Here is a 13,302-nt window from a genome sequence, read left to right on the forward strand (position 1 = left end):
GTTCTGCACATTCATTTTGTCCTTTAGAAAGGGATTTTTCGAAGCCCGTGAGTGTACCTTGTCCCAGCTACTCGCACACCGCCACGGAGGCACCCGTGCAACGCGGTCGGCTCCCGGAAGCAGGAGGCTGTGGACAGACCCCGAGAAAACGATGACAAGAAGAAAAGCTGTGTGGTTGGGCTCGTTGTCCGGCTCACGCGCAGGGCAGTAGCGTGCTCCTGGGGCTCCTGCACGGGGAACCACCTCGAGCCCCGGCGTCCCTTCTGGGCTTCCTAGGGACACTGGAGAAGACGCTTCCTCCCATCCTTCTGGGCCTCTCCTCCCCCTTTCTGCCCAGCTCATCTGCCCAAACCGGGACAGGCACATCTTGGACAGTGCCAAGTGCAATGAGAACGAGATCCAGGCTGAACCTTTCAGATACTACTGCAGAATAGACCGCAACCGTTTGAAGACAAATGAAGAGTTTGTACTTGTTGGAGCACAACTGTGATGCACGAGGCAAGTTTCCCACAGATATCCTGGCTTCTAAACTCGTCCTCTTGAGTCCCTTCCCTCTTCATCTCTCCAACTTCTGCTGCGTTCATACAGTCATCTCTCATGTCACCGTGTGCTAGTTTTTGTCCCCTGCTACAGATGTGCTGATAAGCAGCGTAGCTCTCTCTTGCCCACATGTAAATTGTACTCCTAGTTTACTTCCTATTGCCGCAAATGAGTTAGCAGATATACATAGCCAGCCCATAACAGAAAAGTATATTCTATGTTTTCTTGACCATTTTCCCACCATCAAATGGGGAAAGTGAACAGGGTTCACAGATGGCAATTTCCAAAGCATTTTTCTGGTTTTACTTTTCCCCCTGGATTCCAGCGACAGGGAGGAGGCAGAACAGTAGACAGACAAGTGCCCAAGATCTGTCCATGTTCTGGTTTTACACGAGTTTAATTAAGAGTGTTGCAAAACAGGAGTTTGCTTCATGCTTCTTGTAGCCACAGTGACTTCTTACTCTCTGTCTCCAACACACACAAAAAAAAACCAAGGTAGTTTTTACCCAAGGGTAAGTACCTGGACATGACATCCTTGAGGTAAGATGTGGGGCTTTTTCTTCTTCAGAGCTTGTTTGAGCCAGCCATACCCATGCAGCTAAGGGCTGATTTTATCGAGCTGTGCAGAGGTAAGTGTGGCGATGTTTTTATGGGCATGTGACTGAACACAGCAATTTATGAGCGCTTACCAAGCCACCTCGTCAGCCGAACGATCAGAGGTGACCACGTGAGATCCCCGCCTGCCCCAGTTGGGAAGCATAACCTTTGCTAAAATTTCCAAGCAGGTGGCTGAGACTAATGCACGCTGCCTCACGGGTCCAGTGCTGCTGCTGCTGGACCAGGATCTGGCCCCGAGGAAGCCCAGTAACAGCCATGGTAAGTTAACACAGTTACCTTCAGCGGGACTGACCGGATTTTCCGTGGCAGAAGATAGCAGTTGCACACCCCAGCTTTACAAATGAAACAATCAGTTAGCCACATCTACTACTTTAACATCCTCAAACTAAAAAGCTGATGTGAAACTGCCTGGCACTCAAAACAGTTCTGACAATGTATTTATAGAGAAACTGCTTCAGCCGAGCACCCCAAATAAGCTGAAAGCAGGCACTTTGCAGCTGCGTGGTGCGGCTGAGCCAGCCGACTTCAGCCTTGGTTTATAGTCCATCGACCTCAGCAGAGCTCCCCGAGGTCGGACCTTATCTTCGGCACCGGCGTAGGTGGCAGAACGGCTTGCTTTTTGTGTGTCGTCTAAACAGCACACTCGGAGCAATACTTTAGATCTACGTTCATTTACTTGTTACTCTGAAATGCTTTGCTTGGCTTTCATTAGAGTTTGGCTGATATTGCTTCCAGCCATTAGTCTCTAAGAAAACAGGAGAGTCAATGGAAATGTCTTTGAGAGGTGCTTAGAAATTCATAGCGTCCAGTAACACAGAGAACAGGCTTCCTGATTGATAATACCTTAGCATGCTATCGCTAGAAAGGAGGGAGAGCATTAAGTAGCTGAGAGATCCAAAAATAACTGGAAAACCATTTATTAGGTGGTTACTCATCCACATCTGAAAAGCAGTCATTTCTCAGGTGGGATTTGGCAGTTACTGTGCAAGTATAAATACAACAAAAATGTGCTATGAGAAATGCAGAAAACTTCTCTAACTAGAATTGCCAGGGGAAGATTTGGCTAGCAGGATTCAATTAACTGAGATGGCATTTGTTTTGAACAGAAGAGTTAATATCTCAGCACTTGCATAAAAACCAAGCTGAACAAAAACCCCCAGAGGGTTTCCAAAATGCTTTCCAGTGGTGAAATCACAGGCTTGATATCTCATCTGGTACTCTTTGCTTCTCAAAAAGTTTCACAGCACAAAAAGTTGGGGATTTTTTGCAAGCCAGTAATCTAATCTGATTCAGTCACTGGGCTGGACGCTGCCAGGTGAATGAGCACAAACATCCTGCGATGAGCAAGACGAAAGGGGGAAAAATCCTCTAGCTGTTTTCCAGACTGACCTCTGTAGGACCACAACAGCAAATTGTGTAGGGCCTGACCAGAAAGTTGACTTCTGTGCTTGTCATCTGTTGCCTGCTCGCCGTTTCAGCTAAGCAGGCATGGTAACGAGAGCTGGGCTGACAGCTACGAGGACACGGGGCAGCCCGAGCAGCTCGAGCTGTGCTCCGACACGTGCAGCTCCTACAGTTTTTGTTTGAGCTGCAGCAAGCTTTGCTGCCAAAGGGGCTCTCCCGGCTCAGTCGTTTTGTTGTCATTATTTCTGCCTGTGTGACTTAGCAATGCAAGATCCACAGCACAAGTTCTGGGGTAAAAAAGGCCCACAGTGTTTGCACAGCAAACATGGTATTTGTAGTGACATGCTGAAAATAAGAAATGCCTTTTGTGTTCTGGCTGAACACACAGCATATTAAACAGGTCCTTGGAGTTCAAAGGTAAATGTAACTGGAGGTAAAGGAGATTTGTGGGGCTGATTGAGATGAGTGATTTGTACTATGGTGACCAATCTCAGGCCCAGGATGCCTACGAGCATGTTAAAACAGATGACAATCTCTTTCGGGGAGGATAAATAGGAAAGACAGGCAAAGGCTGGTGAAACTGCTATTTTACACCCATTTTGCAGAAGACCTCCAAAAGATAAGGTGACTTACCTGGAGTCTAGCAAGAAGCCTGTGGCCAGTGAAGAGCTGAGTTTTGATCTTTTGAATCTCAGCTAAGTCTCTCACAGGCCTTGCATAGGGCATTATCTTTTTTTCCATCTAAGGAACGTGGCATGAAACAGTCACCATATCCGCTTTTTCACACCACTGGTAGCTTGGGCCCTGCGTCAATGACGGAAGCAGGGAAAGCCTGGGCTCTGCCAGACCACGCTCAGTGTTTGAAAAAAAAGCCCCTATCCACCACCATCCAGTACCAGGACTTGAGATCAGAGCTAAAGCTTGGTGTTCTGGAAAAAACAGAAGCATCTGCCTGATGTCTGCAGCAGGAAGGGAGCTAATTTAACTCAGCTGCATGCAAATTCAGAGCAAGGCTCCCAAGGAACTCTTTGCAGTTTCTTCCTACCTCCTCCCATGCAGAAATTTTGGGTTGTATCCCTAAAAATCACAGCTGTCCTCTGATATTCCCTCCAAATTCTCTTTCATCAATAAAGCAACCAGAACAGACGATGGCTTTGGCAAGCAAGTTTGATCCCTTCTCCTGATTAAAAATAGCGCCTGTTTCTTGACTGCTGTTCACCTTTCTCCTTTCCCGTGTCTAGTTTGTGCAAGTGACCATGCATGTCTGTGCATATATTAAAGAAATTATTGGTGCAGAATGGTTATGACAGAAAAGTCTGGAAAGTTCAAATACCACCTGGAGAAAATTTTAGGAAAAAAACCCTCAGAGCTGTGCCAGTATGGACCAGTTCAGCTTTAGGCATGGTAACCATCTGCCTCTCATTTGCTGTTGGCTCAGATCACAGGAGGAACAAGGACAAGCTCTATTCTGGTTGCACAAGATTTAACCAGAGCAGTCTCTGCCATCAGGAGGACACCTGAAGGCTGGCCACAACTAAGCTGCTTTCGTACAGCACGTCACCCAGAAGACACAGTGAGACGGACTTCTGAGGAACGGACTTCCACCCGGAACGGCAGGACTCGCTAGCTGTCACAGCACTGACTTGACTGCAAGTGCGTCAGCGCTCGGCTGTCTCCCGGCGAGGTTAGTGCGATACCTAGAAAGGTTCACAGTGCAAAACAAGTAGTGCCCAGTATTACACACAGAAAATGCTCTGTATGAGAAAGTGACTGGTATAAAGTCATCAGATAAAGTTCATTCACCTTTTCCAATTTGTGAATTGCTCAATAAGAGAAGCCAGGATTTCTCCATATACGAGCAGCTAAGGACTGGAAATCAGATAGGCAGCACGCTGGAAACAGCATTAAAACAGTACTTTATTATACTCCCAAGTACAGATTTTAACTTCAAGGAGAGAAATAACACATCCCTCATTTAGGTAATTATAGAAGAGATATTGCACATGGTAGGTTATAACCAAATTCAGTTACTTTTCAAACTAGTGGCTTGAAACCATAAGTCAACAAAATCTCTTCCCACAACCCACAGGAAAGGGACTAGCACAAGGTGAAACCTTCCTTATTTGGAGCAGTTTGCAAAGTGTAAAAAAAGAAATGAGAAAGTCAACTAAACATATTCTTGGTTGCCCTCTACTGTTTGCTTGGTTAAGACGCAAAGTAACTTTTCTGTATAGCTCACAGATCTCCAAAGCACAATGCAGTAATGGACAAGAGAAGCCAAGAAGCATGATGGTGTATATCCGTGAGGGAAAACCTGGGACCACAGTGAGACTTCCACAATATGAGCACTTCAAAGAAAGACAACAGCCTGTACTCTCGCAACGCACCGAAACAGAGGGCACCTTTCACGAGGAAGCAACGCAGCAAGGTCGGGAAGAAAGGAGCAGAACTCAGCAGGCTTGAGGGCCCTGACCACCATCCGACTGCTAGACCGTGGCAGACGCTGCACGCCCAGACAAGCTACAGTCTGACTCGCAGGGCTGTACCAGCTAGCCTCCGCTAGCTCAGCATGTGTGGACAAAATCGTCACTCACCAAGGGGAACAGAACAGTTTCAGAGTTTGGCAGACAAGTACTAGTGCTCCTGGTTAACCTTCACCTCTAGAGACATCAAGAATAACTATAAAAATGAAGAACTGACAGAAATAAGACATATACCCTCAATACAAATAAGGGCATTGAGTCATATTCATCCCTGGTTGGTAAGAAACAATCGCTGTTGCAGAGTTTTGTAGCAAGTTTTCTGATTTGCAGCACATGTATCCTGCCTTATAACTACCATTGTCTCGCAGGTCCCTTGACTCTGAATTAATTGTGCAGCAGTGCAGACACCTGACTCTGCAGGAGCCAGCTTGGAAGCAGCACAGTGGTGTTCATGTACACTTCCCTGTGGGACTTGCCAATTCAGGTCAGCGCTCTAGCTGATCGTAACGCTGACCTCCTTCCTCTGCCAGCGCTCTGGGCTCCTATTGCTGATTTGCCTGTTTGCTGTTAGTTGTGATTTTGCTTTGCATACTTTATCTCACTTCTCCTATCAGCCTAGGATATCAAGAGCTGACTTCACATGCAACCTTGCTGGCAGTTTCTGCTGAAGTACCAGTTCCTGATTGCACAAAATACTGATCAGGTCCTCGCCACCACTGCAGAGAAGCCTGAACAACCATTCCAAAAAATGGAAAAAAATCAATGCTGATAGGAGGAAAGAAGTTATCAAACCCCACCCTGTCCAAAGCCTGAACACAGAACAGTCATGGCTGATCACAGAGGATGGGGGCTGTAAAACTTCTGCAAGAGTAAATATCACACGCTGCCCGTAACGGGCTGGAGCAAAAGACACATGCAAGCAAAGCCACTCCTGGGAATCTGACTGTACACACCTGACATACTGCAAAGGAACAGCTAATCCCTGGAAAAATGTTAAAAGCATTGTAGCGCTTCTGTCAACATCTGCACTTGTCAGTGCTCAAGGCAGCTCTGCCTCCCGTTCACGGAGCAGGTATTCCCTTGTGGCTCCCTGCGCTTTGCTTTGGGGAGCTGGGGTGGGTGCAGGGCAGGGGGTTAAAAAGCCATCACAGCTACCAGTGCAAATCAGCCCGTGAAAACAGCAAGCCCTGTGTGGAGCTGGAGGCTAGCCAGGTGCCTATTGCACAGGGGCAGCTCTTGAGTAGGTCCCACAAGTTCCTCGGGCAGCACCTGCTCCTTCAGTGCTGTGTCTTGCAAAGGCTCCTCGTATTAACAGAGAGCAGTTTCCCCTTCGTGGCAAATGCGACGGGAAGCACGTGGCTGTGTGGTGAATATGCAGCTAATATAAACATTGCCCTTCAGTGGATGACACCCCCATCTGCCATCCTGCTCAAATTAAGCAAGATTGGAGCTTGCTCCCAACTACCGTTATGCTTAATGCTGAAACATGGAAGGAAAAAAAAAAACCCACCACTTGAACCCCATAAAAATACCTCACCCATCCCCAAATACAACCAAGCTACAAACTGATGGGCAAGGGCAAGGACCTGGTCTACAAAAATCTCTGCATTTTTGTAGCTTCTTTGTCTGAAGAAAATTGCATCAGTTCTGCAGCTCAACAGAAAGACCAACTGCAGCCCCAGCTTCTCTGATCGATACCCAAACACAGAAATACACAGCCATGCGCAGCATTAGACATAGCAGCATGTCAGGATGACTCTTCATAAGGCCTTAATGCAGTAGGGAAGCCAGGAATGCACTCGGTTGCTGTATTATTTTTACATCAACAGGAAGTATAATCTGAATACATATATTTTTAAAACTAGATTTAATTAAGTGCTTTAGAAGAGAATTCACATTTCTCCCTTCTTCTCTGTAAACAAATACAAGTATTTTCAAAATATTTTCATACATAGGATTAAACTTTTAGATGTATTCTAAGCAGCAAAAAGACAACCTCCCCCCAGTCAAGTCCACAGAGATGATGTTATGCCCGAGAAATATATAAGTCAAAGCTCTTCTGTAAGCCATAAACAGGAGAAAACAACAGAAAAGGCAAGCATGTGCTTTACCAAATGGCCACTTAACAAAGTTACAAGCTGCACTAACATCCTAGTATCCACAATTGGTAATCTCATTATCAGGAGGCATTTGCTAAGGATACTGGCTTCAGCTTTAGGGCTCTTCCCCACCTCTGTTCCCCTGCCAGGATAAACAGAGGGGGCTTTTCCTTCGGCACACCACTACCTCCTGGACCAACGCAAGGCAAGATGACAAAAAAGTTGTTCTGTTCCCATAGCCAGTCCCCAACTCTGATTGAGAGGGATGTCTGATTTTTTCCCCTTTATAAGCTCTTAAGATATGGACGTATGCACTAGTATGGTGGAGGGTTACCCCTCACCTGCCTGTCACCAGCTGCGTGCCATCACAGGACAGCAGCGGTCATAAGACTGATCTGCAGAGCACAAGCACACTGGCACGAGCAAGTGCATTTCAGTGACCTGGCTCATTTTCAGTGTTAAGAGGGGACAGGAGGCGTTTTACCAGCCTGCTTATTTACACTGAAGCAGATTAGGAAGAAATTTTATGATCTCCCCCACAGACAATGAAACTGTCATACAGAGTAGTTAAGGGCAGAGGGGAAAGGAAGAGCAGTAAGTTCCTGCTACAGCACATCAAGTCCAGAAGAAAGTGTTTCCCCACAGCTGCTAGAGCTATCCTGACAGAACTGGCTAAGTGATGACTGTCGTGACCACAAAAGTGGCACTACAGCGTCTGTGTTGGTCCTCTCCCCACTGGTGAATATCGGCATGCTTAACTTTGGAGATTTGAATTTATTATTAAAAAGCAAAAACCAGGGACTGGAATTTTTTTTGTCCTAAGAAACTCAATGTAATAGGAAAGCTCTTAGAACACTTTTAATAACTAAGGATATCCTGAAGTTGTAAGTCAGATCACATACATCACAAGGTAACTAGCTTCAGTTTTGTTAGTTTTGTATTTAGGAATGTTATTACATAAAACCCGCGATAATATGCAGGTACCTGAGTGTTACACATCTATAAAGTCTATCTAATACTGTTTTAACAGGTCTAACTTGAAAGGACTTGAATATGCCATAAACCAGCTGAACATATTTCCAAAGCTCTGATTACTTTTTTAAACACTGAAAAGCCTCATGCGTGAAAGATTTAAGATCAAAGTTCTCAGATATGAGCTGTCATCTCCCTAGTATAAATGTACCTGTTAATGTTTTCATGTAACCCGCTTTATCAGCAAGAGTAAGTTACAAGTTGTACTGTAGTGCATGAAATAAGGAAACTCATTAAACATGCAAGAAAACATCAGCAGGAAATTCAGAGGGGAAAAGCCTACTATTGTCATGGTTCGTGCAAACTTGCAAACTTTCCATAGCCAGAAATGCAATAAGGCGGCCATCATATTGCTGTTTTAAGAATGTGAAATTATTTTGACGTTTCTGTAAACTGTCTATATAAATACATTGTGGTATAAATCATTTATACTATTTCACTGGAATCTGAAATTCACATATATATCAACGACATACTGATGCAGTATAGATGACATAAGAAAAATACATATAAGTACGGATTCTGACCACTTTTTAGGGAGGGAATCTATTTAGAGACTACTTTGAGTCTGCAGTGCAATAACTATACTACATAGAGCTGGCATCACAGTCTTAAGCAAAACTCAAATGCTGCAGGGGTTTGTAAAGTCCCTTTGTTCTAGGCACATTTTAGCTAGGGCTACACCGGAATATCAATCTTGCCAGCAAGTACCAGTCAAGAATTTCAAAACCACAAATGATATCCCAGAATACTGTATGCTAAACAAATCTGAATACGCTTCATAACAGGTATCAGTCTCTCTTAGCTCATTAGAGATATTTTCATGACTGACAAAAGTTCACAGCAAAGATGGGGCGCAGGGGGAAACTGCTTCAGAAGAAAGTGGCTCAGTAGAACTTATCATACCCTGTCCAAATCCAAACAAAATTAGCAATCAATTTAAAATACTTGTTTCATCCAGTCATGGTCATTCATCACCATACTTCATTGCACTGATCTGACTGGCTTTTTTGCCATGCTTTAATTTCCCTTTCAACAATATCCTCCTACATGATAAGTTGAAACACAAAGATTGAATGAGAGATCTGGGTTCTGTGACCATAGTATTTAAGTGAAATGTACCTGCCTTCAAGTGTTTTAGCAAGTGAATGGGATGCAAGTTTAACAAGCACTGAACATCTCTAAAAAGAGATCAAGGACTACAGACTTGTCACAAAACACAGTATGAGTCTGCTGTATCAGAACAGAGGTAAAAGCAACATGGAAAGAGAGATGTGTTTTCTAAAACATTAAGGCAATGCTTGCAGATAAATGAAAAAATGCTGAAGGGAAACTCCCTACAACTATAGGCAGGGAAAAGGAACTGTAGTCACAGAACGCCCTTAAAATAAGGAAATGTAATAATGAAGAAGTCTCTAGAAGTTGGTCAGTAACTTAATTTCACAGGCTTCTGCCAATTCCTGTGCCAAATGTAAGGCCTCAATCCTCCAGATTATGGGCAATATATTCTATGCAATCCTTTATCAAGATACTCTTAGGATAAGATTTTCAAGTTGTCTTTCAGAATTGGTTTGACCTTTATTTCCAGAAGCCGCATCAGTCATGCGCACATGCACACACTCACATTTACTTGCACTTCTCCTTGTAGTGACTTCAAACCAGATTGAATTGGGTCTGTTAGATTTCCAGAGCAGTCTCTGCAGATTAATCACAACTACCATCTTTCCAACCATCTCGCCAGCGCTCATCCACACGAGAGCAGTCAAATTCAGTTTTCCCCAGTTTCCTGTTCACTTCATTATGAAGAAGACACAACCACTGGGAGAAGTTATTTCTGTTGCTAGTATCAGGCTGATTTGTACGTAATCTAGACAGGGAAGAGGAAATAAATGTTATTTCTTTACCGTTACCAATCTCAATCACTAAAGCAGGAATATAGCACACAGACAGCTGGAGTCTCCTCTTCCATTATTGCAAGATGAGTCCCAAAGAGACTCCAGAACACAGCACATCGAGATCAGTAATCACCAGAGGCTGAACCTCCACAGTAAAACAACAGCTGCTACCAGCTTGGTTTCATTCAACTCCTAGTCTTGTTCTCAACTGAAAAAGATGTAGAAGTCAAACAGCCTATCCATGATGAGAAGCAAGAAATACTCAAATACCTCAATAATTTAAAAAAAGAAATCTTAACCATATAAGTGGAAAACATTGAGACATTTCTTCCTACCATGTGACATCTGCTAACTTTTAGTCATTAATTAGCTTTTGAATAGGAAAAAATTTTTTTGCTCTATTCCATTATATTTTGGACAAAGAATCAGCCTAGCTTAAAATATATTTAGCTCTAGTAACACCCAGCTTGTAGAGTAGTCCTAAGCACTACTGAAGTTTTCAGTTGTTTTTGTATTACCCAGCTTAACACTGTTCAGTCTTCTTAGTGGCTAAGGAAAGCCTGTTTCTAGAGACTAAAATCACTGATTTCATATCCCCCAGTATGACAAAGTTTGTTGTCACTCAAAGATACTTAACTTCACCACTAACCACGATAAATCAGTACCCACTCCATGTTTCAAAAAAGAAAAAAAATTCATCATTTGGAAAATAGGAGTTGAAGTTTTCTAGAAACATGCTGACAATAACAGCCCATTTCAGTCTTTGGCTCTGCTGCTGGGATTGCCAGCAAAAGCACATTTTTGAGGTAGAAGCACACGCTTACCTCCTGAAGGCCAAATTAGTCCCAGTCTAATCCCATGACTAGTGAGGTCAGGTCTGAACCAGAAAAAACCACAAAGCCTCTTCTGGGAGGTCTAGGAGGCAGCACACAATTTAACAGCACTAGGAAAGGCATTTGTTTTTTTTGAGTAAATATACATATGATGTATGCAATAACGGAAAAAACCCAGTTCAGACAGCTATAAACCCCGACTACAGGAAGAGCCAGCGATATGCAAACAGCCACCGCAGTCACGCACTTCAGTAGCGATCATGAAGCACTGACGGAGCCGCTCACCTTTCCCTCAGATCCTCAGCACATTGCTCACAGGGATAAAACTTGGAGAAGAGGTTGATGAACTGCCTCATCTCCCGCTGCTGGGCGCCGGTGGGGTGGTCGGGGTAATACGCCGCCATGGTGTGAAGGAAAGCCCAGGTGCTGCGGCCCAGCTGCTCGCTGTCCAGGGGACAGTCCAGCGGCGGCTCCTTCTCCTCCACCACGACGCTGGTGTCCTGCGGCGGGACGGGGGGACGTCAGGGACAGAGGCACATCAGGGACAGAGGCCCTCACTCGTGAGGGCTGAGTGGGGGGAAAGGCCCCTTCGCACCCCAAAGCAGGGTGACAACAGGCCTCCACCAAACCCGGGGGGTGGCAGGGGCCACTGTGCAGGGCAAAAAGCCCCTTTGACGCCTCTGTGGGAAGCTGGAGGGGGACGAAAACCCCACGGGAGCCCTGGGGGTGGGGGGAGAAGCCGGGGGCCCTTCACCCCCCGGGGCGGCTGGAGGGGCACCACAGGCCCCTGCAGCCCCCAGGGCTGGCAAGCAGCCCAGCCGGGGGGGCACAGACCCCTTCCCGCCCCCGGCGCTCCGGTGGGGACAGGCCCTCCCCACCCCCCTTCCCGCCCCCGCTCCCCCGGGCCGGGGCCGCCGCCTCACCGCGCCGCCGGGCGCCGCCCGCCTCCTCTGCTCGCGCAGCCAGCTCTTGAAGTCCGTGCAGGCCCGGCACGGCTTCTTGGGCGGCTCCTGCGCCCCGGAGCCGGCGGCGCCGGGCGGGACGGGGAAGGGGAAGGCGAAGGGGCCGCTCTCGGTGCCCGGGAAGGGCGCGGCGCCGCGGCGGCCCTCACCGGGCGCCGCCATCTTGCGGCCGCGGTGCAGGTCGGGCCGGGGGAGGCCGCCATGGCGGGGGCGGGGGCGGGGGCAGGGAGGCAGAGGAGGGACTTTACCTGAATTTCCCCCTTTTTTCCTCAGCTGTCCCTTCCCGCAGCGCTCCGGGTTTCCCTTTGTCCCCTTGGCTCCTCGTAGGGGGCCAATGGGGGCTGTGGTGGACCCAGCCCCCCCCCCCCCGCATCCCGTGTACACCCACACTGCGTCTTCCACACACCGTGTCCTTCAAGTGTGCTGTGTCCTGCATGCACGCCATGTCCTCCACACACGCTGTCCTCCACAGCGCCATGGCCTCCACACACGCTGTCCTCCACACGTGCCATGGCCTCCACACGTGCCGTGTCCTCCACACGCACCGTGTCCTCCTCACACCGCGTCTTCCACACACAGCGTGTCCTCCACGCGTCCTGTCCTCCACATGCCGTGTTCTCCATGTGCACCGTCCCCCACACGTGTTCTCCATGCGCTGTCCTCCACACGCTGCATCCCACACACACACCGTGTCCTCAGCACGCGCCGTGTCCTCCACACATGCCATGTCCCCCCCGCGCAACATGCCCCCCACATGCAACGTGTCCTCCATGCATGCCGTGTCCCCCACACACGCCACGTCCTCCACACATGCCATGTCCCACACCCACATTGTGTCCCACATCCACCCCACGGCTGTGTCCTGCACACGCTGTGTCCTCCACACACCATGTCCTCCACATATGCCGTGTCGTCCACACACGCCGTGTCCTCCATGTGCTCTCCTCCACACGTCCTCTCCTCCACATGTGCCGCGTCCTCCACACACCGTGTCCTCCACATGCTGCATCCTCCACACATACCGTCCCCTACACACGCTGTCCTCCACCCATACCACATCCTGCACACACCATGTCCTCCACACACCGCATCCTCCACACATGCCGTCTCCCCAACACGTGCCGTGTCCTCCACACACCATGCCCCCCCGCACACACCACGTCCCCCACACACCTCATTCCTGCTGCTGAGAGCTTGTTAACGCTAAGTCCGGCGGTGGTACCGGTGTGGGCGCACGCAGGTGAGCCCCGGCAGGATCGAACCTGCTGCACGTGCTGAGGAGGCCAAAATTCATAATTTCTGTGTGTTTGTGAAGTCGCTGCTGGGACAGAAGGCCATGGTCGCAGCGGTATAATCACGTAGCAGCAATTTCATCTGTCACTTGGAAAGAGAGAGTTTTGCTGGATTGCAGGTGAGAAGATCTGGCCTGATTGTTC

General features: G+C 47.6%; 1 protein-coding gene and 1 long non-coding RNA gene across 2 annotated transcripts; one reads left to right on the forward strand and one right to left on the reverse strand.

Moving 5' to 3' along the window:
* Positions 1-223: 223 nt before the first annotated feature.
* LOC112980395 (uncharacterized) lies at positions 224-8,603 on the forward strand. Its single transcript, XR_010391560.1, has 2 exons — positions 224-1,416; positions 4,001-8,603. It is a non-coding gene; the product is annotated as an uncharacterized LOC112980395 (long non-coding RNA).
* GFER (growth factor, augmenter of liver regeneration) lies at positions 4,462-12,072 on the reverse strand. The gene is made up of 3 exons (XM_026095201.2): positions 11,828-12,072; positions 11,190-11,404; positions 4,462-10,043 (listed from the first exon to the last, which is right to left on the reverse strand). Exons 1-3 carry the CDS (start codon positions 12,026-12,028, stop codon positions 9,881-9,883), a joined length of 579 nt encoding a protein of 192 aa, XP_025950986.2. The 5' UTR covers positions 12,029-12,072; the 3' UTR covers positions 4,462-9,880.
* Positions 12,073-13,302: the final 1,230 nt, after the last annotated feature.

This window comes from Dromaius novaehollandiae, chromosome 14 (genome assembly GCF_036370855.1).
Source record: "Dromaius novaehollandiae isolate bDroNov1 chromosome 14, bDroNov1.hap1, whole genome shotgun sequence".
Taxonomy (NCBI): Eukaryota; Metazoa; Chordata; class Aves; order Casuariiformes; family Dromaiidae; genus Dromaius; species Dromaius novaehollandiae.